This window comes from Mustela putorius, unplaced genomic scaffold (genome assembly GCF_011764305.1).
Source record: "Mustela putorius furo isolate JIRA1106 unplaced genomic scaffold, ASM1176430v1.1 tig00000174_pilon_pilon_pilon, whole genome shotgun sequence".
NCBI lineage: Eukaryota > Metazoa > Chordata > Mammalia > Carnivora > Mustelidae > Mustela > Mustela putorius.
In genome coordinates this window covers 30,928,637-30,954,446 of record NW_025421304.1, presented here as the reverse complement: position 1 = coordinate 30,954,446, position 25,810 = coordinate 30,928,637, and the positions used below count along the sequence as shown (strand labels likewise).

Sequence of the window (25,810 nt, the reverse complement as noted above, 5' to 3'; positions counted from 1 at the left end):
TCGATAGCCATGAAAACAAAAAAAGTTCTGCCTATAGACATGCAAATTCTATCCTGTCTGGTAATGGCTCAACTGATTGTCCTTTCCCTCATGACAAGCAATCACTTTCGCCTCCTTCACACACTCATTTCATTATTCCCGACCTATCCTGGGTGTGTTCTTCAGATTTTCTTTTGAAACTGTTGTAACAGCTGCCCGAGTCCCTCAGTGATTACTGAGTTAAATAAGATGTTTAGCATGTGTCCACTTTATATCTGAATGAGAGTTCTGATCTTACCTTTCAGGAAATTTCTCTTGAACACACCTCTTCCATTCTTTGGCCATCAGCTATTGGTGCTCTTTATTTTGGCTGAACATTCAGGGGTTTCATCAGAAAAGGGTTCCTGCCCTTGGAACCTTTCATCATATGCATAACGTCCGTCCGAGGGTTCCTGGAAGAAGGTGGAATAACCAGAAGAATTTATACTTCCAACTAAGGCAAAGGAGAGGTCAAAGCATTGGTTCCTAATCTTTTCTATAAAAATGAAAAGAACATACATTAGACTAAAATTAAATAAGCCCATCAAATTTTCACTGGGCTCTAACTTAGCTACCTTATTACTCCTTCCTTACTTGTGTAGTTCATTGATTGATCAGAAATTACACATAGTTGGAAACTTTTCTTTTGAATGCCCCTTATGCCGTCCTGTACCTTATGCAAGATATGGAAGATATAAGGTCCCTGTCATTTTTCTCAGAACACAGATTCACCAACAAGAACTAATGTTATTTATCCAACAATTAGTTATTGAGCACCTTTTAAATGCCAGGCCATTATATTGTCAAAAACATCATTCCAGGCAGTCGACAGCCTAGAGAGACACCGACAAATCAATACAAATAAATGTAAATTTTTCAAATATTGGGACCAATAGATAAACTGCATGTTTTGAACCAAAACTGCAATACATTTTGCAATTCAAAAAATTTCCCTACTCAGAAAAAGGAGAGGCCAAGGTGAGCTCGAGTCATGGAAGGTACTATCTTTTGCTGAGTAGCTAATCCAATCCTCTGCTCCCCGGCCAACTTAGAGGCATAAGAGAACCATTTACTATGCTCATGGATTCTGTGGGTCGGGAATTTGGAAAGGCCCAGTGGAGACGGTTTATCTCTCCTTTGTAAGAGTAAGAACTGAGCAGGAAGATCCAACGGCTGGAGGTGATTCGAAGGCTAGGGTTGGAATCATGAACTTGCATTCCCCAGCCTTTGGCAGGTGACATGGGCTCTCAGCTGAGACTGCAGATCACCCACACGTGGCTTTCTCATGTAGCCTGCTCACATTACTGTGACTGCAGTCCAAGAGAGCCAGGGGGAAGCTGCATGGCCTTTCATGGCAAGCCCTAGAAGCCATTTTGTCCCTTTTGCCACATTCTGTTCAGGGCTAGCTTCAAAGGATGTGACCTGTGCAGTCACCCAGGACCCCTTGCTTAGAATATCCTATACTTGGTTTAATACTCTGCCGTCACCGTCTTGAAATTCCTAATAATATTTACACAAAGGGCCCCACGTTTTTATTTTGCACTGGACCCTACAAATTATGTAGCCAGCCCTGAATCTCTTCATCCAGACAATTGCAAAGGACTGCCCATGCTCCCAGCGTTGGGGATAAAGACTCTCCGTCTTAAAGGGGCAGTGGGAAGGTTCTGGAAGAGTATGTGGGACTGGAAATTTTATTGTGACCTGTTTTAGAAAAGGCAATCTGCCCTAGACAGTTTGTGGCAAAGTTAAGTCATCACTTGGACTTTGGAAAGACTTTCTTCCACAGCCTCCCACAAAAATATATCTAGGTCCCCCTTGTTCCACAAGGCATCCCAAAGGGAGTAAAAAAGCAATATGTGGGGTGCCTGGGTGGCTCAGTGGGTTAAAACCTCTGCCTTCGGCTCAGGTCACAATCCCAGGGTCCTGGGATAGAGCCCTGCATCAGGCTCTCTGCTCAGCAGGGACCCTGCTTCCTCCTCTCTCTCTGCCTGCCTCTCTGCCTACCCTTGATCTCTGTCTGTCAAATAAATAAATAAAATCTTTAAAAAAAAAAAAAAAGCAATATGTATCTGTCAATCCTTCCATTTAGCAAATCCTGACTAAGCACAGAATGGGGAACATTTACAGATGACTCCCAGACACCCAGCCCGAGTGGACTTGGTGTTCAGAGTGATGGAGTCTGTGAAGGGAGAAGAGAAAGCAAAGGGCGAACTACTGTTAAAAAAAGAGAAAACACTGACCCTCAGCCCTGGGTCCAGGGTCAAACGTGCTTTTGACAGGAAGCTACACCCTGGGTGTCCCGCAGTGTCCTGCTCAGGGGGACAGCTGACTGGAAGACCACTGATCTGAGTCAGGGCAGGCCAGTGTCACATAAACAATGAATCTTGGAACACTGAAAAAATAAAATTAAATTAAAAAAGAGAAAACAATGTGGTGCCTTCGGGGCATCTGCCTTCGGTTAAGCATCTGCCTTCAGCTCAGGTTATGATCCCAGAGTCCTGGAATCAAGCCTCATGTCTGGCTCCCTGGTCAGTGGGGAACCTGCTTCTCCCTCCCCGTCTGTGGCTCCCCCTGCTTGTGTGTGTTCTCGATCTCTCTCTGTCAAAAAAATAAATAAAATCCTTAAAAAAGAAAAGCCCCAAATGGAGTCATTTGTACCCTTTAAGAGCAAACCAATAAGTAGTGGATGGAGGTAAAGATGCCAAACAAAACAAAAACAAGGGAAATAAAAAGGTAAGATGGTAAGGGTGTTGGTTTATTCAAAAAAGGGGTTCCAGGAGCCCAGAGGGAAGGCCTGAGAGAAGCAGCGCTTTGCCATCTCACTAACCATACCGTGTCTGCCTGTTCACCAGACTTCCTGGAAGGCCACAGCTGTCCCAGGCTCAGAACAGGGTGCTGCTCATGTAAATATCTGTGCAAGGCCCGAGGATTTGGCCCACGGTGTTTCTGCAGGATGACGTTTGGCAGGTAGGCCTGTTGACTTCACCCTGCAGCCCTTCCTCCTACCCCAGTCACCACTTCTCAATCCTTTTAGAGTTAGCTCTAAAGGTTAGATTTCCCTGGGGCTCAGCCCAAGGTCCTCCTGGCATTTAAACGTCTCCCTCTTTAGGTAACTGCCTTTATTCTCACAGAGTATCTCTGCCCCCTCTTCCTCCAGACTCATTCATCCGTCCCTTTGCAGCTGGACGTCTACACTTGGATGAATCATGGCCACCTCAAACTGAGCATGTCTAAAATGGAACTCTCTACTTTGCCCCACACCCTCTTCCCTCCAGTCTTCCCATTTCAGTAAGCACTTGCCTCCACCACCCTCACCCCCCTACATCCAATCCATCCTTTAAGTTCTTCCTCCAAACCACAACCCGGATCCACCCACTTCTCACCAGCAACTGAGCCACTAGCTCCCCTCGCTCAGGTTGCTTTGGCAACTTCTTAATTTATCTCTTGCCTCTCCTCTTGGCTCCTTGTCCTCCACCCTCTACAAAAAAGCCACAGTGATCTTTTCAAACCATGTATCAAGGGTGCCTGGGCCACTCTGTGGTTAAGTGTCTGACTCTGATTTTGGCTCAGGTCGTGAGATCAAGCCCCTTCAGACTCTATGCTGGGTGTGGAGCCTGCTTAAGATTCTCTCTCACCTTCTGCCCCCTCCCCTTGCCTCTTTCTCTCTCTTAAAAAAAAAAAAAAGAATAGTAACAATAATAAAAACCTAAATCAGAGCAAGTCACTTTCTTGCTCAAACTGTTCAATGTTTTCCCATTACTTTCAGAATGAAAACAACCCCTCACTGTGGAGACCCTACAACACTGGGCTGCTCCGCCCCTCAGCCTCATCCCACATCCCCACTCTATTACCTAGCTTCTCTTTCTGGCACATTCTTTCAGCTATCCCCAAAGCTGCATTCTGGGACTCAACTCGAAGGTCCCTTCTGAGGTCTAAGGAAAGAAACCTGCCTTCCTCATTAAATTTTAGACATTGTCTCTTTCTTCGTTTAGTGCCCTTTCTCTCTTTTCCCACACGTGCTAGAAGGGAAACGCCACACAATGGGAGTTCGCCACTGTCTCCACGGCCTGCCAGGGTAGCTGCTCACGTGTATTTCTCTAATGATGGCAGTTTTTATGTTTTTGCTTTTTAAGATTTTATTTATTTATTTGACAGAGATCACAAGTAGGCAGAGAGGCAGGCAGAGAGAGAGGGAGGAGGAAGCAGGCTCCCCGCTGAGCAGAGAGCCCGATGCGGGGCTCGATCCCAGGACCCCGTGATCATGACCTGAGCCGAGGGCAGAGGCTTTAGCCCACTGAGCCACCCAGGCGCCCCCGTTTTTATGTTTTTAAACATCTGTACTTGGCAAAGGAAAAGCTGACTCTTCTGTGCGGTTACTTTAAAAAACGTTTATAAATCCGAGACTGTTGCAGTAGATGAACTGGCCTCAAGCCCCCTGAACTACACGGTTTTAAGGAGAGCGGGAGACGGAGGAAGCGAGAGAGGGCAAGTGCAGGGGGGCACGGCTGGGTGGCTGGAGGGGCAGGAAACATGGGCGAGTGACTAGATAGGCACGCGACGGGAATGCGCACCCAAGGGGCTGAGGGAGTCCAGAGCTCGCTTCCCTATGCCACCCACCTTCCGGGGTCACGGAAAGGACGCGTCCGGGAAGACCAGGCGCGGCCGGCGCAGGGGTATCCGCTGAGCGGGGCGCAGAGCAGCGAGGCACCCCCTGCCCCGGCCCTCAGCCCCGCACACGCCCCCCGCGCGCCTGCACGCCCGCCACGCACAGCCGCGCCCCCTACCGGCGCGCGCGCTCAGGTGAGCGCCCTCCGAGCCCGCCGCGCGGCTAGTGCGCGTGCGTGCAGGTGAGCGTCCCGCCCCGCTCCCCGCTCCCTTTCCCGCCTCCGCCCCCGCCCCCGCCCCGGTGCTTGGCCACCTGCCCGTGAAACTGGTGGTAGATTGTTGCCCTCGGGTCGCTCCGGGGCGGGGACACGGAAACTGGCCATGGAAGGTACGTCGGGGGCTCGGGAGCCCCGGGCCCGGCCGAGAGAGCGGGACCCAGACCGGCACCCCCGCCCGGACCGAGACCGCCACCCCGAGCGACACCGGGACCGATCCGGGGACCGGCGGAGGGAGAGAAACGGGGGCGAGCGGAGGGACGGGGACCGGGACAGGGGAAGGCACCGAGACCCTCGCCAGGACAGACACCGGGTCGGGGACCTTCGCGCCGGTGAACAGAGAGTCTGGGAAAAGTCCCATCAAAGTCGGACGCGGGACAGACCCCGGAGGCCGACCTGGGACGCAGCCCCGCCCCCCTGGCCCGCACCTTGGGAAACCCCGGAGCTACCGCCCCACAGGAAGGAGCGCTTCGGAGCCAGTGGCCCGGCAAGGTGAGGTGGGGCTGCGGGGCGCCCTGCGACATGGAGACCCGGAAAGCCTGGGTCTGAGACACTACCCCCTCTCCCCGGCTGCGGTGGCTCCAGCGCCCGACTCCATGGTCTAGGAAGACGGCTTCAAGGAAGAACGTGCCATTCCCCCCTTTTGTGGTCTTAGAGGACACCTGGGAGGGAAGGAAAACCTTACGGTGCCCCACTTCTTGATCCGAACCCGATTAACAAAGCAGAAACCACCCGTGTTGGCAGTGGCCGGGCCGGGGACCACAGGAGGAGGAAGAGAAAACTTCAGGAGCGGAAAGGGAAGGAGTGGGAAGGAGGGTAGGTAGGTGGGGTTAACCTGAGGCTCCTCCCTGACCTCTCCCCACCCTTCCGAGACGGGCCCACGGGACCGCCCCGTGGGGCTTCGGACCCTTGTCCTGTGTTCCAAAACCAGCCTTCCAAAGTCCCGTCAGGGTCTGATGAGGTCAGCCCAGTGAAGGGTTAATAGTTAAATCGGTAACCTCTTGTAGGGGTATATGTATTTCAAAACAGACTGCTGGGAGAAACTACCCTTATACCCAAAGAACTGAATCCACCTAAAACTCCCCCCACTGAAGGGCAGAGATTGCCCACCGTTGTCGGTGAAGTCTTCTGGACAGCCTCCTGCAAATCCCCTGTTTCAGATCCCACTTCCCTCAATGAACAAACTGGGCTGGCCCTGCCTTTTAGAGCACAGATGATTCTGGTAAGGTCTTGTGAGGTGAAAGCCTCATGCTGTCCTGGAAGACTTAGGGAGCTGCGAGAGGGAGTGGAAGGGAGGAGAGGAGGAAGTCAGCTCTAGACTCCACACCCCCGTCAGGAGTTGGGTCTTTTTTCCATCGAACATTCCATCCAGCTCCACAGATATTACTGAATTCCCAGGTTGTGTGCCAGGCCAACAAGGAGACAAGTAGGTAGGTACTGGAGTGCCGACTGCCTTCTGGTTTTGGACACCTGCTCTATTCTCTAAGGTAGAGTCAAGCTCCTCTCTGCTGTAGGATTTGAAGGTTTAAACTCAGTCCCCTTCTCAGTTGTGTCCACATAGCGGGAAAGCTGTTATCCTGAGCTTATGTTACATTATCTAAAACCAACGAGCCAAACTCTGACAAAGGTTATACCCAGATACAGTCCGAGGCACGAGCTGTTGTGCGTTCCTGATCAAAACCACATTGCATTGGTAGCTCCCAAGCTTCATTTTGGGTTTCTTTTTAAATCAGTATCCTTGTCCCTCACCATGACCCCCTGGCCCCCGCCCCCACACCCAAGGTGAGTGAAGGGATTACTTTTGCTTTTTTGGCTCATAGCCAGCTAGTGGTTTGAAACCAAAAGACTATTTCTGCCTTTCTTCCACACAGTAAACTTTGATTTAATGGGCAGGATGGAGGGGCCAGGGCTCCATTACTTAATGGGTGAGATCTACTGACAGTGTCCACAGTCTGGTAGGAGACTGACAGGTAAATCTGTCACTGCAGGGGAAACAGATTTGGAGAGAACAGACCCCCTGCCTGAGATCTGGAAGGTTTCCTGGAGGACATTGACCTCGAAGCTGAGTCCTGGAAAAGGAGCAAGAATGAGGGGACTTGGGTGGCTCAGTAGTTAAGGTTAAGCATCTTCCTTGGCTCAGGTCATAATCCCAGGATCCTGGGCAGCCTGCTTCTCCCTCTTCCTCTTCCTCTGCTCCTCCACCGCTAGTGTTCTTTTTCAAATAAATAAATAAAATCGAGAAAAGAAGAAAGAAAAGGAGCAAGACTGGTAAGGCTGGGAGAGGAAATGAAAGGGGTTCCAAGCAGAGAACTAGCTTCCACGGTGACCTGCAGAACGGGAGTGCAGGTCATCTTTTTGGGGGCCAGGGGAGAGGAGCAGTTCACTATGGTTGGGTCTTTGAGTGTGATGTTGTAAAGAGAGATGAGCAGGGCCTTGTGTGCTGTGCTGAAAGTGTGGACTTTATCCAAAGCCATGAGAGTTTAAGGATTTCAAACCCCAGAGATCCATAATGAGAACACTGGAAGGGCCCCTGGCGCCCAGCAGGTAGAAAGCTCGGGATATGCTGGATAAAGCTGGGGAAGGAAAGAAAGTGCCAGAACTAGCAGAGGAAAAGGGAGAGACAGGAAGACACACAGAGTTATCTGTATTACCCATAGGCCTAGAGGATTATTGTGGATTCAGCCCTTTGCAAAGTAACAAGAGAAGGAAGAGAATGCCAGCCTGGGCATCAGAGTCTTGTGAATGTAAATTAGCTTTAAAGAAAGCCTGGTCCATGCTGAAATGGAAAGTTAGGCTCACAAAGGTGGCTCCCAGCTACATGGCTAGATAGCTCCTGCAGGTGGGCAAACCAGCATCCAATCAGTGCTCAGAATTATAGGGATATGTGGCATGGTGGCTTAGCAGTGTTGGGCCAAGTGTTTGGATACCCTGTGGGGCCCCTAAACCAGAGAATTCTCTGGAATATGAAATGCTGCAGCAAAATCTGTTTCTGTTCTGCACATCTCTTTAATGTCTCCTTAATGCCAGCATGAGATGTTCAGGGATCTAATATTGAACAAGCTATTGAGTTTGAAGCCTCTAATGGCCATGTATGTTTTCAGTTACAGTGAACCCACTTCAGGGAGATACCTGCCCTCGAACCCCAGGTCTGGACTAGAGGAAGTGGAATATTACCAGTCAGAGGCTGAAGGACTCCTGGATTGCCATAAATGCAAATACTTGTGCACTGGGAGAGGTAAGCCATTTGGGAGGCATTGTGACTGTTTACTGTTTGCTGATGGTTCTGGAAGGAGTCTGAGCTGGTGAAGTGAAAATTCAAGCAGACTTCCCTTTTGGGTTCCTAAGCTTTTCATGTATACAACCCCCAACCCCCCAAAAAAGTAGGCACATCTGAAAGGTACAGCGAGATTTCCAGTGCTTCTCTTCAGATGTCTGGCGGCCAGGCGAGCAGCCATGCTTGGGGTGTCAGGTAGCAGGTGGAGCCACAGGGAGAACCAGCTGTGAGCTGCCGGCTGTGGGAGGGCTGGGTTAGAGACAGAAAGCCACCTGGAGGGGGCAGCCTGGTAGCAGTTCATGCCACAGGATGTCTTTTAAAATTTGTTGTCTAAGGGGTGCCTGGGTGGCTCAGTGGGTTAAGGCCTCTGCCTTCGGCTTGGGTCATGATCCTGGGGTCCTGGGATCGAGCCCCGCATTGGGCTCTGTGCTCAGCCGGGAGCCTGCAGAGAGAGAGAGGCTCTCTGCCTACATGTGATCTCTGTCAAATAAATAAATAAAATCTTTTTAAAAATAAATAAATAAATAAATAAATGATAAAATTTGTTGTCTGAGATCCATAGGAAGAAATAGATCTTCTTTGAAGGCCCAGGTTCACACACATACACGCACGTCGTGAGACAGTACTTACCTTATTAGATATCAGCTATGTGAGTAATTTCTGTTCTACCCTGTTTTACTGAGAACAAACCGGGGAAAAAAATGTTATAGAACATGCAGTTTGCAGAATATGTAAATAATATGTGTCGGCTCCAAGTGTGGTGCCCCGAGTTCCCATCCAAGCATTCGTCCTGGCCTTGCCAGTAATGAAGAAAATCTGGTTTGCCACGGTGAGCCCTTGTAGCTCACGTGATTTGGTGAGAAATTCTTCTAGGCTGCCTATGACTAAGGGGGAAAACTTCTCAGCCTAAGGGAGAGAAATCAAGGAACTTATACCTGAAAGTGTATCATAGGGTGATTCCAATAATGCACATGATTATGGGGTTCTCTGGAACTTCCTTTAAAGAGCTCTAGGCAATCCAGGTATAAGAATCGACACTCTGGTTTACATGTATTGGCACAACCTCGTTGCTTCTAATTTGCTCAATAATTCATGAGACTCAGAGAGGTATAGTAAGATAACAAAGTCACACAGCTGTTACATAAAAGAGTTGCAGTGGAAACTCAGAGCCTAACTCTAAGGCCTGAAATGGTTTACTTGCTTGACCTTTCATTTCCTTTTTGTTTTCCTCTGTGATTATTTTACCAAGAGGAGAGGGCAGGACTTGAGCCTCCTGACCAAAACACACCTTGATTTAGCTTTGACTGCTTCTGGCTGTCTGGCTTTGGACCTAGAGATCATTTCTGAGTCAAGAGAGTGGAAGGCTGGTTTAGAAGTCAGAACCCTTGAGGGCCTATAAAGATCTCTGGATATGCAGAGGCCCACATCAGTACATAATTCTTGTATGTAGAGAAACAGCCATTGAACACCAGGAACTTGTCTCCAGCAGGCAGTGCAGGCCTTGATAAAGGTCACCCGAAGATTTCCACCCCTATCTTCAGAGCAGGTCTCCTGTGACTGCTTCTCCTTATCAGTGAATTCATCTCCTCCCTCAGCAAACTGGTGGAAGTGGGAGGCTGCTATGGCAAGACACTGGGAAAACCCTAAATGTCCTTTACACTGGAATTTTTTAAATTCATTGTGGTATTCTCTACACCTTCTAAAAATACAAAGTAGATTTATATTTGCTGAGATAGAAAAAAAATGTTCCTCCTATATTCTTAAGTGAAAAAATAGGTTATATAATAGTGGCTAGAGTAGGACCCTGTTCTTCACCTAAAAGCAAATAACAGAAAAAATGATGAATGTATGATAAAAGTCCAGAAGAAAAAATAATGGTATTTTTAAATAGTTGGATTTTAGGTAATTGTGACATTATATGTTTTTGTCTTTATTTTTCCCCATCAGTATATAGTATTTTTATAATTAAAGACAACAGTCTTTAATTATACTTACTGCCTTTAAAGACAGTAAGGTTGTCTGCATCTTGGAGGAGAGTGAAGAGCGTAAAGACAATACTTGACAGTCTGTCATTCCCACTGGAGAGTGTGTAGATAGAGGTACCATGACTTCATACATAAACCAGCTGGACCCAGGCACAAAATCCCATTCTCTAAACACCCACCAGGGAGCTGCTGACCGTCTGCTCGTAGTCAACTGACCTACCAGGACTGTGCCAGCATATACAGTTTCCAGCTCAGAACACCTAGCTTTATAGAATCCTGAGGAAAAAGAAGCCACACACAAAAGAGTACATAACTGTATGATTCCATTTACATGAAATTCTAGAAAGGCCAACCTCGTTCCTAATGGCAGAAAGCAGACCAGTGATTGTCTGAGGAGGATGGTGAGGCATTGACCCCAAGCAGTCTCTTGGGGGAACTTTCTGGGCAGATGAAGATATTCTGTATCTTGCTTCGGAAGACCTGGCATTTGTGTTTGTCAAAACTCACCAAGCTGTACACTTAACATGGGTCGTTTTGTTCCGTATCCGTTATATCTCAATGAAGTTGATTTTAAGGAAAGCAGCCAGTTTGGGCAGAAAGGCTGGAGCTCTTTCCTTGTCCAAGACAGAGAAGCCAAGGGTCCCCCAGAGAACCTAGCCCTGGGAAAAGAATCACAGCCCAGATTTGCTCTTGAGGGAAACCAAAGAAAACAAAGTTAAATTGTAAAACAGACTTACTGAGTTGAAATCTAAGACCAGGGAAGCCCATTACGTTTCTTTAATTCAGTAAACCTTGTGGATTTAATTAACTTGATCTTTGCTCTTTCCAATATATGTGAACCATGGTTAACATTTTGATGTATGACTTCCATGCTTTTTTCCGACTTCATTGTATTTTTTAAGCTCTATGTTATTTCCTTCAAACTTGGAGAAGTTTCCTCTTGCCAACTGAAGCAAGCCACAAAACGTATCTAGAGAGGAGATCGGTCTTTCTTAGTCTCTTTGGCAGGGAAGGGCTGGGGCAGAGAATGTTCTCGCCTTCCATGGAGGATGCCTTTCTTTCCGGTCGGGAGCTGGCCTGATTTCTCCCGCCATCTTCCTGCACCCCGGCAGCGGGAGGCACCTTTGAGGGTTACTCTTATTTTTAGCTCTGAGCACCTCCGACAGCATTTCCAGAGCCCACAGTCCCCCGCTCCCATCTCATGCCCCTCACGCAGCTGGGGCAGCTCAGGCCTCCCGGGGCGGAACCCAGAGCCCGCTGCGGCGGCGTGAGCTACCACGGGGAAGAGGAGCATCGAGGCGGACATCTCCGAGTACGAAATAGCAGCTCTCAAAATGGTAACACACCCTTCTTTTGCAGCCTGCTGCCAGATGCTGGAGGTGCTCCTGAACTTGTTGATCCTGGCCTGCAGCTCTGTGTCTTACAGTTCCACAGGGGGCTACACGGGCATCACCAGCCTGGGGGGCATTTACTACTACCAGTTCGGAGGCGCTTACAGTGGTTTCGAGGGCGCCGATGGGGAGAAAGCACAGCAGCTGGACGTCCAGTTCTACCAGCTGAAGCTGCCCACGGTCACTGCGGCGATGGCCTACAGCGGAGCCCTCATGGCCTTCTGCTGCCTCCTTGTCCTCCTGGGCGTCCTGCGGGTCCCGTGGCACTGCCCTCCGTGGCTGCTGATTGAAGGCTCGTTGGACGTGCTCATCGCGGGGGCCTATGTCCCCGCTCTGTACTTCTACTTCCACCAGCTCTCGGCTGCCTATGCGTCCCCGGTGTGCAGAGAGAGGGAGGCGCTGTACCAGAGCAAAGGGTACAGCGGCTTCAGCTGCACTTTCCACGGGGGGGATATAGGAGCTGCGGTCTTTGCCGTCCTGAGCATCGGGCTCTTTGCTCTGGGGGCTGTGCTGGCCATCCGAGGTTACCGGCAGGTCAGGAAGCTCAAAGAGAAGCCTGCAGAGATGTTGGAGATTTAGGCCTTTTAAGCCAACCCGCCAAATGTCAGCGGTGGAAGTTACTCTGAACCACTGTCTTTCACGGAATACTTGGCCATGGGACTTGCCTGCAGTTGAAGAGGGTGAGGCTAACATCAGTGTCCTGGGGGGGCCAACATCGGTGTCCCGGGGAAACTCCAGGTTACACGGAGCAGCGTTCTCTGAGGTTATAAGTTCTCGAGTCCTCTGCTGGTGAGCGAGTCAAAGTTACTGAAACAGACCAAAACTGGAAGTCAGGACCCATGAGGAAAAGGCACGGGCTGCAGCAAAATGCACTTTTGATTAGCTCAAGGGAGATAACCCCGTGAATCTGAAGAACCATATGTTCCAAGTTGGAGGAAAGCCCCATACACGAGAGACAACATTCCGGCTTGAACTTTTGTAAACACAGCTGTCTTAAGCGGATGAGACCCAAAGTTTTTCCACACTGAGGGCTTGGATCCTTCAATTCCCTGATGCTCTGCAGGCAGGGTGTAGGGAAGCTGGGAGACACCGCCTGTAAGTTGGAGGTAGGTGTGGGCCGAGCAAAGAGGAATCAGATTCATTCAGTGGGCTGCAAAGAAGCTATTCTAACAAGCCCCTTCCAACGGTTTTGAAAACTCAATAAGTGTTTTGTACCTCTTGTAAATGTACCATTGTACGGAGAATTAAACCCAACATCTGGAATTCAGGATCCATCCAGAATAAAAGAATGTAAAATCTTTCCCAACAGAAGAATGCACTTTTGGCCAGACGGCTTCATGGGTTCTTACTGCATGTTAAATTGTGACTTCGGGAACATTACAACATATTCTGGGTACAAGTGAATATGATCTTTGCTTTACGTAAATCCAATAAGAGTCCAAAGAAAAAATTTAACTTGGAGGTGATGCTTCTCTTTACAGCACATTTTTAACAGTATACCCTTAAACACAGGCAACTCGTCATATTTAAAAGGGGAGTTCCATTTGGGTTTAGAAGGTGAAATAAATGCTTATCTATGATTAGACAGTTTCTTGAAGAATACATAAGAAAGCATGAAGAGTATTGGCTTCCGGAGAGAAGATTTTATTTTCCATTTTAGCATAGCTTGACTGCACGTTTCAGTTTTATTTCAGAGAAATAAAAAACTTGATTTGCTCCCCTCTTTTTTTCCCATTTACAGTGCAAACACAGAAGTAGATGTCTAATTAAGCGGGATATTACATGATCAGCCACGAAACCAGCCTCCCCCAAAAAGACCCCATAACGAATAACAAAAATATCATGTCTGTTTTGGTCTCCACGTCCCTCTCTAGAGCCCTCTCTCTGCTCTCTTTCCAGAGACTTGTCCCATTCTACCATCAGAATAAACTGCTGGCGCTGGCAATCACCCTTGTTCTCTTTTGGGAGCCGTGAATCTTAATGCCCTAACAGCAAGGTTAGAAGTACATGAGCCTGGGGGTGCCTGGGTGTCTCCGTTGGTTAAATATCTGCCTTCAGTTTACATCACCATCTCAGGGTCCTGGGATGGAGTCCCTGCTCAGTGTGTGTGTGGGGGGGTGTCTGCCTTTCCCTCTCCCTTTGCCCCTCCTCCTGCTCGTGCTCTCTCTCAAATAAATAAACAAAGTCTTTAAAAAGAAAAGAAGAAGAAGAAGAAGAAGAAAATACATGAGCCTGTTTGATATTAATAGCTAAGTCAGGCCAGGCCTGCCTGGTCTGTGATGATACTCAGTGGCCATATTCCTTCAGCAGACCCAATAGCACTGGACCCGGCATCAGACCATTATTCCTCTCAACTGTCCTAGCCAGGGGGGGTAGTTGACAAGATCTAGATTTATTTCATTTCAGCCCAGCAGATACATGCGTGGATCACGACTGCACTGTTTTGGCTAAATCTGCCCCAGGAGGAAGCGTTCAGTTTTCTCCATCTTGTAGCAGGACAGTATTCCTGTCTCCCTTCAGGGGTAAGATGTTAACCTGCGTGCAGAAGGAAAACCAAGGCAGAGAAGGGTATTGGATACAGGGGAAAAGTGCTCCCGGTGAAGTAGAGCGATGTGTGGGCCAATTCACTTATTCTGCTCCGGGGAGCAAGTGGCCAGTCCCTTACAGCGCCTGGGTGGTGAGTGGGCAGTTCTGATCTGATGTTATTTTCAGATATAAATTAGAGGAATGTAGCTTGTCGACTGTCAGAGACTCTGGCTGCTGTGTCCCACAGACGTCCCAGGAATTCGTGTGGGCCCGGCAGGAGTTAGGACCACCCGGCCCAGGAGATAGTGCCTCAGTCTGTAAGAGAGACTGGTACTTCGCTGCCCAATTTTTAAATGTTATGGTACTCCCCAGTGTACTAGCGAGGCTTCCCGATTTCTGGGAAACCACACTTCTCATCATTTGTCTCATTTCTTAAATCTCTCACTAAGCCCCTTCCATTGTCTAAACGTTACTGAGTAGCATCACTTTCCATTTGCATTCACATTTTATGACTTTCCAAATATTTACATGTACTTGCTTTCACCGGGGCCTCAGCCCAGCCCCGCGGGATAAGACAGGCCGGCACCACTTTCCCTTGTCAGATGAAGTGTGGGAGGCTTCTGGTCAGGCCACATCGCCTGCAGCGGAGTGTAGGGACAGGAGCCTGGCGTTCCCACTTTAGGTTCACATGCTTCTCTCTGAGTTCTATTCTCTGTCCCCTGGGGCATGACAGGTGACATTCTTCCAGAAGTACACCTAAGCAGAAGGCAGGGCCTCTGTTAGTGATGAATGAAAGCTGATCTTGGACGAGAAGATACTCAGTGTCCAGTCACCTCTCGTTTCCTTAAATGCATAAGAAACCCCACGTTTCTTATGCATAAGTGAACAGCCCACGTGTCGGTCAGCTGAACAGACCGGTCTGTCCCCACAGTGGCATCGGAGCCCACATAACGAAGTTTGTGGACGCCGTGGGAGCAGATCTGAAAACACCTCCTAGAATAGTAAATGAACAAGACTCAGAACAGTGTGTGGGGTATGCTTCCTGGTGAAAAAAAAAAAAAGAAAAGCAGGGAAGGGGGGAAGGAAAGGCAGATTTGAGTCAGCTTTTATATGCATGAAGGAACACTGGAAAGTTATATTAGGAAATAATGAAAGTGGGTGGGGGCAGAGAACAGGATGGACAGGGACAGGAGTGATTTTTCCCAGTGTATTCCTTTTTATGTCATTGTGTAGTTTAAAAAAAAAAAAAAACTTTAAAATTTTAACTGTAGATTCAGGAAATGGTAACAGATGCGCCCTCCACCCAGTGTTCCCCGGGGCTCCTGTCTTGCGTCACCGGAACGTGGCGCCGGCAGTAGGACACTGACGTTGGAGAGCTGTGGATTTGACCGGCTGTACTGCACTTGTGTCTGTGTGTGTGCACACTTCCGTGCCATTCGGTCACACATATCTTCACGTCACCACCACCACCATGATCAGCGACAAACTCTCCCGTGCCGGACGTTGCTGGGGCTCCCCCACATCTCCCCATCTGCCCACAAGCATCTGTGCTCACTCTCCAAATTGCGTGCTTTGAGACTCACATAACAGGAGTCACACTGTGTATAACCTTTAACACTGGCTTTCTTCTGCTCATCGTAATTCCCTGGAGAGCCGTCCAAGTGGTCGTGTGTTTCCGCAGCTCCTTCCCTTGGACCGCTGAGTGGAGTTTCCCGTGGTATGGATGGATCCGACTGCCGACCCTTCACCTATGGAAAGACATCTAGGTTTCTGATAGAGGCAATGACAGATAAAGCTCCTGTGAGCTTTCAGGTGTACAGTTTTGTGTAGACTTTCAGTGTTTCTTTCTTTAGGATAAGTGCTCTAGGAGTCTGGTCTTAGGGTCACACGGTACGTATATATATAAATATGTTTTTTTAAGAAACTTGACAAAATTTTTTCCAGAGTGGCATTTTGGGTTTTTGGAACATGTGAATATTAAGAAAAAAAAAACCAAACTGGGGTTCCTGGCGGGCTTAGTTGGTAGGGTATACAGCTCTTGATCTCAGTGTTCATGAGTTCAAGCCCCATATGGAGCATGGAGCCTGCTTAAAAATCCATCCCTCTATCCATACATACATCAGTTTAAAAAACAAAAACCAAGGATGTTAATATTGAATCAAATCGTGTCCTTAAAAGCAGGGCACCGGCGGTACTTCTCGAGTCTAACCTAGACTTTTCTGGGTGAGTGATGTCGGTGTTAAATCCCAAATCTCTCTCCTCCTAGGTGTGGTACAGATAGTGGAGGTGATACTGAATGGCATGGTTCTCATGTGTGTCGTGTCCTCCTACTTTGTCCTTGCTGGATTCACTGCCACCTTCACCAGTGGTGGCGGCTTTGGGAACAACTACTACTCACCATTCGAGGGCACCGAGCTGGAGCAGGTTCGGCAGCTGGACCAGAAATACACAGTGCTCCGGGCACCCCTGATCTACGGGGGCGTGGCTGTTTCTCTGGGGCTGGGTGTCCTGACTATGAGTGTTTTACTCCAAGGAGCCAAAAGTCTCGAGGAACTGTCGGGGAAGTGGCTCCTCCTAGAGACCGCCTTCAGCCTCCTGGCAGCGGTGAGCTACGGCGTGGGCACCGGCATTTACCTCCACGTGGCCTTGCAGATCAATTCCACGGACACTTGCAGAGCGCGAGAGAGGCTCTATGCCCGCAAGGGTCTCACCTGGATGAACTGCCAGCTGGCAGGCACGGACGGGGCGGCAGCCACCTTCGCCTGCCTCCTGGTGCTGCTGTACGGGGCCAGCGTGGTGCTGGCCCTGCGGAGCTACCGGGAGCAGAGGCTCTGCAAGGAGAGCCAAGCGCAGCGCCGCAGTCACAGCGATGCACCCAAGTACCTGTGGTCAGGAACACTCTGAGACCCTCTTCTGTGTGGGCAGTCCACATCCCTGTTTCTCTCAAGAAGAGGTGTCTTTTCAAACGACACGTTAGACAACGGTGATTTTCACATAACTGATTTTGCAAATGGTCCCGTCAGGACGCCTGGGTGGCTCAGTGGTTGGGCATCTGCCTTCAGCTTAGGTCACGATTCCAACGTCCTGGGATCGGGCTCAGCAGGGAGTCTGCTTCTCCCTCTGCCTCTTGCCCTGCTTGTGCTCTCTGTCTCTCTTTCTCTGACAAATAAATAAACAAAATCTTGGAGAAAAAAAAAGTCCCATCAGTACCAGTGCTGAGCTCGATATTCATCTCAGTTTTCTATCGAGAAGTCTTGTTGGCTGAGAACTTGGGGAAAAAAAAAAAAGAGAGAGAAGAAAGAAAGAAATCACCTTTTGCAGCAAAGAACAACATCCAGAGTCTGCGGTGATGGTAGGATCATGACGATACGGAACTAAGGAGCCAGAGAAATTCAGAAGGAGAGAGGAGACCTCCACGTCCAGGGTAGCAGGCCCAGCGCTACAGCAGAAATACTTTTGTCTGGCATGACTACTTAAAGTCACCGAAAGAAACCTGTCTTTGCTCCCCGTATTTGGTCCCTGGGGAATGATAGTTGGTAGGGTATACAGCTGTATGACTGTATGACTGAATCCTAAATGAGTAGCTACAGTCTGATTCTCCTAGAAGGAAGCCGCCATGACTGCATGGGTCCCAGGAGCCATCCTCCCTTCAAGGCGGGAGGTGGGACTCCCGGTACACGAAGGCAGAGAGAAAATGGGTTTTTGCCAGCATTCCAAGTTCCTTGTTTTTGTTGTCATTCATTTGGATCTCACATTCCTAAAATATATTATAATTTTCTTAAATACAAGCCTTTCCAGAGAGAAATAAAATTTATGAACTTCTTCAAAGCGTTATTCAACTGATTCAACTGAACTGTTAATTTTACTAGACTAGGAGGGTTTTTTGGAGGCTTCCCCTTTTCTGCCTTCCCTGATAGAGCTCTCCAGAGTAGGCCTTCAAAGGCAGCTTGTCATCTCTCGTGGCCCTGGACTGTTTTCATAACGTAATATAGATCATTAACACTGAATATTAAAAATAAAGTTTTCAGTTATTTTAATCTCAAGTTTTATGGCTGTTCTTATACTTTACGACCGGCCTAAGACTTTCAGTTCATGTCAGACACACCTCGAAATACACATGCCCTTATCATGAAGTTTTTCCCTAATTGCCCTCTTGCTTCTCAACAGCTAGTCCTTTTCTTCTGTAACATCACAGTTTTACTTTCATACTATAAATGAGGTTAAGCTATTTATAAATGAAATCTTTAGTACACTTCTAAAAACAATTTGTTTCCACAATGCAATTCTGACATCAATTTCCGATTCTTTAATTTCTACTGAGTAAGAAACCAGCAAACATGAGCCTCCTTCCACATATACCAAAATGGCTGTTGGGAGAAGCTTCTTTTTCCTCCTCCCCTTTCCAGCTGCTGTCCTCCCTGGAACATACTCCTTTTCCTCTCCTCTCAAGTCCCTTCAACAGTTACTTCTTGTAGAACCGATCCAAGCTGAAAGGTCAAAACTAAACCTCATACAGAAATGCGAAAATACCTCATTCTCATTCTATGTAGAAGTAAAGCTTGGAGGAAAATAATCAGCCGAGCATCCACATTCTTAGGTTAACGTACAAACGCGGTGCCACAGAAAGTTGCTTCCCCATCACCCTCAGCCTTGAGGCCATGGCCAGAGCCCCGTTTTCGCCAGCTGGTAGGATGTTTAACAGGAGCAAAAGTCAAAAGAACTCGCTCCTTCCTCACACACCCCCCAGAAGATTCCCGCCCTGCCCCCCAAACCTAGTGTTCTTCCCAGAGACATGTCCCTGTGAGAGTTTTACCCATGTCTGGGTCTTACTCTTGATAAAACGGGGACTCTGGCCTATCTAGACCCCAGCACTGTGCCCCGGGCGGCTTCGCTACTGCTCCGGAGAGTTCCCTCCTGCTGAGGGATCGGAGTCCATCCGTCACTGCAATCATAACTTTCCACCTGTGCAGTTTCATCATGTCCAAAGGCTGGAGCCAACCCAGCCTTATTTACTACCGCTTGTCTGATAGGCAAGTCAGGGTTCATTGTTCACTTGCTACAGATGAGGAGATGAAGGTTCGAGAAGGTTTAAGTGGCTTACCTGACGGCTGATGTTTTGTTGACTGCCCATCATAGGCCAGGCCTGGTCCTGGGCTAAGGCAGCATTTGCACGGTCTCGTTCAAGCTCCTAAGTTACTGCTGGGAGAGATGGGTTATTTCCATTTTTAGCAGGTGAGGAAAAGAGTCTTAGGTGATTTAACTTGCCTAATGTCAAATCTTTTTCTTTAAGAGCGGGAGGGAGAATCTTAAGTAGATTCCATACCCAGCGTGGAGCCTGATGTGGGGCTTGATCTCATGACCCTGAGATCACCATCTGAGCCGAAATCAAGAGGTGGTTGCCTCACCACCTACTGAGCCACCCAGGTGGCCCTAGTCAAATCTTTTAGGTAGTAGAGACAAAACTTACCCAATACATTCAGAACATGTTCTGAGAGACTAATGCACTCTTGTTTGTACCAGTGGCTGACACAGGAAGCAGAGAACACATTCAGAGGACTTGACTTCTGTTGTTGACTTCTCCATGGAGTAGGGAGGGGAGTGTCTCAGAGAGCTGAGGCACTAGAGCATACAGATGGTGGCCCTGAGCCCTGCATGCTGAAGGTGCTCAATGAACAGCTGACACACCAGGGTTTTAAAATGTTCATTCTGGGGCGCCTGGGTGGCTCAGTGGGTTAAGCCGCTGCCTTCGGCTCAGGTCATGATCTCAAGGTCCTGGGATCGAGTCCCGCATCGGGCTCTCTGCTCAGCAGGGAGCTTGCTTCCTTCTCTCTCTCTCTGCCTGCCTCTCCGACTACTTGTGATTTCTGTCAAATAAATAAATAAAATCTTTAAAAAAAAAAAAATGTCCATTCTGCCAGATGAGGAGGAAACCTGCAAAATGACTTCAACTTGCTTTTATTAGAGAAACGTAATTTTGCTTGGAAGTCCAGAGATTATGGAGGACAACCAGTGGGAGGGAGGGTGGTGAGGAAATAATTTAGAGGCTGAACTGGATTTTAAGTATTTTGTGAGTCAAAGCGCACTCCTACAGCTAAGGTTCTGACACTAAACCCTCACCTTAGGACAAACGCGACGGCTAGGTTATCCAACTGGCCCTTCTGTGTCATCACCAGCTCTGTGATTTGGGAGCTATCAGTTACCGATAACTGGGATTCTTCTAGTCAGCTAACAGCCCGCATGCAAATAAGGACTGTTTCCGGTCTTAGAATATGTTTCTTAACATAAAAAAATCTTTATTGCTGTTTCAGCTTAAGAGGTGAGCGAAAATATTTATTCTTGCCTTAACTCGTTGCTCCATAGTGTCACGGAATGTGGTTTCATTTGTTATCTTCTTCTAAAGCAGTAAATAAATAAATAAATAAATAAATAAATGGGGGGGGGCAAGAAAAATCCTAAAGATGCTTTTGGTTAAGAAACTAATTCTATATACAAGTTAGAGAAAATTACAGTTTCATGCCAAAATAAAGTATTTATAAAATAACAGGTATTCCATTTTAAAACAAAGCCATGAAAAAGATATTCCATTTTATTTTATTTATTATTACTGTTCTTGTTATTTTTTACAAACAATAGATTTGCTGCAACATGCTCTGGCTCATATTATTGAATTAAAAAATTTAACACATTTCAAAAATATCAAAAATACACTATAATGAGTCTTAGGACTACAATACAACAAATGATTGCACAAAACCATAAGATATGAACTCACTGTCTGGATGACATCCACTGGCAACAGTGAGAGAAAACCCTAGAGCATCTGGGAGAAGTGCGTGAAATTCAGAATACAAGGAGCTTCTGTGTGACTGAATGATCACCAAATGAAGGAAATAGCAGGATTTCTTGTAGCTGCTTTTCTCAATCTAGGAAGTGCTTGCCCAACTCCGGGGCAAAAGTCACTAACTGGAGAGAAAGATGAACTCGCCTCCATGACTGGGGGAGTCTGAAAAGGCCCCGCCCGGAGGGAAGTAAAAAGTGACGCGACACAGTTCTCTAGTGATGCTGCAGGCATCACTGAATGGCTTGGAGGCTAATTATTTAATAATTGGTACATTTATCGGTAACAGCCAAATGCTCCCTTATGGAGGTCTCTTCATTAATAATTATTGAGTAGATAGAGAAGGTGAGCCTGTGGCTTCCAAGTACCTGCTTTTGCTGAAGGTCTACGTGGGAAGAAGAGCAATGTTTGAGATTCAGTAGATACGCCTAACCAGCTCTGTCTCCCGGAAAATAGCACTCGCTACAAACAACTGTAATAGCACCCAGTGATTACCAAGCTCTTGTGTTGGCTCTTCCGTACACCAAGGAATGAATTCATCAGCTTATTGCACACAGACACTCTACAGTAGTCACTTGCATGAGGAGTGCCAACTCAATGACTCTACGGTAGACTCGTAATGACATAGTGGCATTCAAATGTTCAAAAAATGAATTTCCAACCCATTAGGATAAAAATAAGAATACCATGGCTGCCAAGACTCATGGATTTTTCTTTCTTCCATGGGACTCCTGAACTGCTCCCAGAAGCAGGAGTGATACCCTTTCACAAATCCTCTTACAGTTCTCTATTAAATGGGAGGTACACACAGAGACCTGAGAATCACCCAGAGGCCAGAATCTCCGGGCTAGAGATCAGTGGTACTCTGCCCACCTGGGGAAAACATCCTCTGGGTAAAGTCCTGGGCAGTAGATTACATTCACCTGGAGACAGATTCCTGGATTTCACCATGTGACAACCTAATCAGATCACACGACGATAAATGACCTCATAGGTCAAGAATTCTGTAATCAATTTTTGGTAACGGACTATGGCCTTCTTACCCTCTATTTTAATACAGAGCAATTATAGAAGGAAATGAATGAAAGGAAGTCACAGAAAAGAGTAGTTTGGTACTAATGATATGCAAGCCTGTATGAAAGGTTTTCAATGCAACCTAGTGTTTCCTGAAAATGAATCTACCATGTAAAAAGAACATATGAAATTTTAGAGTTCTTCTGATGAAAAAGTAAATACATTTACTGGGTTTCATGGTGGTTCCAATAAGTAGGGCGGGAAACAAAGATAAGAAAAGGGCTCACAGAGATAAAGAACTATTTTTAAGAAGCTATACTGTGAAAGTGGTATATTCCCAAAGTAACTTTCTTCTGCAGACAGACAGCATCAGTGTTTTATAACTCAAAGATTCTGCTGTCCGGGTAGCAAGACGTTTCACGTCACCCATCACTATTATTTTGGGCTTTTTCTTCATTTTCATTTCTCCTTCATCTCCCCCCCCCCCATTTCCCCATATAAAAATAGGGCAGCAACACACAATTCATTCCCCCTTTTCTAATAGCATCTAAACTTTGCATGAATCATTATTTTCCCTACTTCAAATTAAGCCCTGAGTTCTGAAACTTTTTAGTAGCTGACCAGTAGTTTGATACAGAGAAGTCAAGTTTTTCTGACAATATGGGGACTAAAAACTCGGATTCTTGAGGGGTTGAATTTCAGAAAGCCACTGGCGTGGTATAGAACCCCCCAAGAGTGAACCCCACTCACACACACACACACACACACACACGGATGTGGGGCCTCTGAGAAGATGAGGACACATAACCATTTGTGGACAGGTCATCTGGTTTTCTACTATTGCTTTAACAAAAACTTCAAAAACTCCCTCAAAGATATAAATAGATGGACAACCATATCTATATATATCTCAACCTATCTTTAACATTTTGTTTCTCATAAAGCAAATTCATGGTTCCGCACTATTATCTTTTTAATTGTTAAAGTATTCTAAAAATTCAAAGCACATTCCCCATCGGGTGAAATCAAGCAATGTCAAATTTTTATAGGAATAAGTAGGAATTAGTTTCCTAAGTAAGTCTTCTAATGGAAAAGGCAATAGAACAGAAATATGGAAGGAACTGCTATTTGCTAGGGTTATGTGGAATGTGCAAAATACAGTAAACCAGGTTTTCTGTAAGCTTAGGATTTTTCTAATTAAGTCCTCCTTCCTCCTCCTATTAATTGAGCCTCGTACTCCGAAACCATGTGAGGTGGATAAGCAGTTTTCAGAAGCGTACTCTGTTCATCATTAAAGATGTGAACTCATTTCTGACACTTTAGGAAACGATCCCTCTGCTCTAGAGTGAGAGAGGGACCATGTCTAACCCATGAGCTCCGTCCACCCGTCTGCTCTCATTCAGCCTCAGTCTGTGTAGAGTCACCTGCTACACTCAAGGTTACCTGGAGGCAAGCAGCATCGGCCTTGGCCCTACATGTGAGGAGGCTGGCTGCCAACTCCATCACACGTTGTGGGAAGAGGCCAGTCCCCAAATACTTCTCTTGTGATCTCCTGGGCAATTCCTGGCAGGTGTCAACACGTGTCAAGGAATTAGATTTCTTTTTCTGACTGACGGGGAAGCAGCCTTAATTGTCCTTCCTTCCCGATCTTCATCCCCGAAGATCCTACTCCCCCAAGTTTCCCAGGAGCTTTCCCAGCCTGCCCTCCAACAGTTCGAAGACTGCCCAGGGCCCTTCCTGGTACCCTCACAGAATGCTCCAACACCTGATGATCATTCTGTCTACAGACAAAGGTGCCGGGCTGCCTCTAAGAAGATTGGCTCGAGTGCAGATTCAAAAATAAAAAGTTCACAGTCAATGAAAAGTGCTCTCATTACATTACATACATAAATTATCGGTTTGATTGGTTCTACATTTCCAATAAACATCATTTCGAAAGGCTGTATTCTCGTAGAGAAGAATGAAAAGCCATGTGACTAGTCACATCACATCCCATCAGTTAGGCTGAGATATAAGGTGATTTCTCTGTCACAGAGATCCATCAGCAGCAATTAGTAAAGAGAATCAATCTTCAGTTATTTCCTCCACAGAAAAAGTCCCTTTCCTGCCCAGGCAGGCAAATTCTCAAATTATCCTAGGAGAGAAAGGGTTAATGGCAGGTGGTAGGACTGATACAGAACCACATTGGCTTTCTTCCCAGTAACTCTGGGAATTCCAATGCAGGTTAAATGTGAAACTTAACACTGATGGTGTTTATTAGCTTATCCCGGAGCAGGACCCTGATAGCTCTTACCACGTTTGGCTCCAAGTTCTACCCCCTCGGCTACGGTTTAGGAAAGCAAAAGCACCGTGCCTCCGGTAGGATCCCTACCCTGACACGGCGCAGCCTTGCCCAACGCTCCGGCTCCCGAGGGAGGGTTACAGGGCCGTGTCAAACTCCTCCGGGAGCTCGGTCCGATCCTCTTCGTGGGGCTCAGGCTCGGGTCTACTTTCCTGGTGTTGCTTCATTTGCTCTTTGACTTCTTCCTCCAGGTCACGAGGTACAACAAACTGATCCTCCGGCTCCAGCTGAGTCGGGGCAGCAAAGTAGCCAGTCTTCTTCTTGGGTGCTTCTGTGGCCACTTCAATGAGGTTCAGGCTATCTTCTAGGGGCACGATAGAGCCATTCGAGAGTTTCTTTCCGTACAGACAGGAAGTGGAGGGGGACTTCTGTAACTCCATCCTGTCCTTGCTCCCTGGCACAAGTATGCCACTATTCACACTGTTCTGTCTTCGGATCCCAAAAAACGATCCTCTAGCATGTTCCTCAGGACACGGGGTAGGAGAATTCTCTCTCAGAGTGGGAGAGTTCTCGAGATCCCTTCCCCGACAGCAGTGGATATCTACTTCGACTTCTACTTTGCTGCCATTTGTTATGACACCTTCGACAGGCTGGTCGTCATCGCTGTCCAGGCCATTGTCAGACTGGTTACTTGAGAAAGTCGCACAAGAAGGCTGGCGCTGAAAGAGCGCGGAGGTGGGTGTTGGGTGGAGGCTGCAGCGCCTCTCCGGCCTTGGAAGCAAGCCAGCATCCAGCCCGACAGTGTTGTGTTCATCAGAAGCGGTGGACCCCACCTCGCTGCTCACCTCTGAGGTGGACATCTCGCTGCCGAACTCAGAGGCAATGCCACTGCTGGAGGAAGGAGTGGTTGGCTTGGGGGGGTCCTTGAGGACAGTGGTTGAAGCAAATCCCACAGGACCTGGGAGAGTGAGCCCATTCATTTCACACGTGCACCCTTCCTCTCCAATGTTCAAATAAACCACCATCGCCCCCACATTGTCCTGACAACCATAGCTCTGGGCTAACGTGCACAGCTTCTTGGCAGCTGCTAATGGGTCCTGTACATGGCGTACTGCGTCGACAGCTTCTGTGTATGACAGGTATTCCCACAATGCTTTGTTTCCCAGAATCAGCAACTCATCTTGAATGGTAAGTGGAGTGGCAGATATGTGGGGTTTAGGGAGGATCCAAGGGTAGAGGTATGTACAGCCCAGCATCCGGGTACAGCAGGTTACCCCGTTCACTTTGTTGTCCTAGGAGACAAGCAGAATGCAAAATTCTGAGTAACAAGCAACGACAATACACAATTTCTTATCTTTCTAGATCACAATGCCTAGTGCTCTATAGTAAAAGAGAACAGACAGGTATGGTTTTTCCTCAGATCTCTATAATTTAAGTGGACTTACAAAAATGAATGTACAGAATTCTTAAAGGACAAAGTATCATGTGATTATTATACCAAATAGGTCACAGGACTGGAGTTAAAACCAATTAAAATTAAGTGGTGAAAAATTTAGCACCTCCTTTTCAAAAGATACTGGCTCTCATAGAAGTGCAGGCCTCA

At 47.4% G+C, this 25,810-nt stretch overlaps 2 protein-coding genes across 5 annotated transcripts in view; one reads left to right on the top strand and one right to left on the bottom strand.

Moving 5' to 3' along the window:
• The first annotated feature begins 4,892 nt into the window (after positions 1-4,892).
• On the top strand, positions 4,893-18,117 carry MARVELD3 (MARVEL domain containing 3). 2 transcript variants are annotated; one of them, XM_004763445.3, is made up of 3 exons: positions 4,893-5,390; positions 8,000-8,133; positions 11,517-13,493. In XM_004763445.3, the coding sequence occupies exons 1-3, from the start codon at positions 5,005-5,007 to the stop codon at positions 12,125-12,127; spliced, it is 1,131 nt and encodes a 376-aa protein (XP_004763502.1). In that variant the 5' UTR covers positions 4,893-5,004; the 3' UTR covers positions 12,128-13,493. The 2 variants fall into 2 exon arrangements, with proteins under 2 accessions (XP_004763502.1, XP_004763500.1); XM_004763443.3 differs by lacking the exon at positions 11,517-13,493 and adding an exon at positions 16,341-18,117 and having other exon boundaries at positions 4,898-5,390.
• Positions 18,118-20,653: 2,536 nt separating this feature from the next.
• Positions 20,654-25,810, bottom strand: part of PHLPP2 (PH domain and leucine rich repeat protein phosphatase 2) — a 76,051-nt gene continuing 70,894 nt past the window's right edge. For all 3 annotated transcript variants that reach the window (XM_045076270.1, XM_045076272.1, XM_045076271.1), the window contains one exon: positions 20,654-25,499. In XM_045076270.1, coding sequence (XP_044932205.1) covers positions 24,345-25,499 — 1,155 coding nt within the window. In that variant the 3' untranslated portion in view covers positions 20,654-24,344. The remainder of the gene's footprint in view (positions 25,500-25,810) is intronic.

Coding starts and splice junctions, on each gene's coding strand:
- MARVELD3 (XM_004763443.3), top strand. CDS start 5,005: ATGGAAGGTACGTCGGGGGCTCGGGAGCCCCGGGCCCGGCCGAGAGAG. Junction 5,391..7,999: donor GGAGCCAGTGGCCCGGCAAG/GTGAGGTGGGGC, acceptor GTATGTTTTCAG/TTACAGTGAACCCACTTCAG. Junction 8,134..16,340: donor ATACTTGTGCACTGGGAGAG/GTAAGCCATTTG, acceptor CTCTCCTCCTAG/GTGTGGTACAGATAGTGGAG.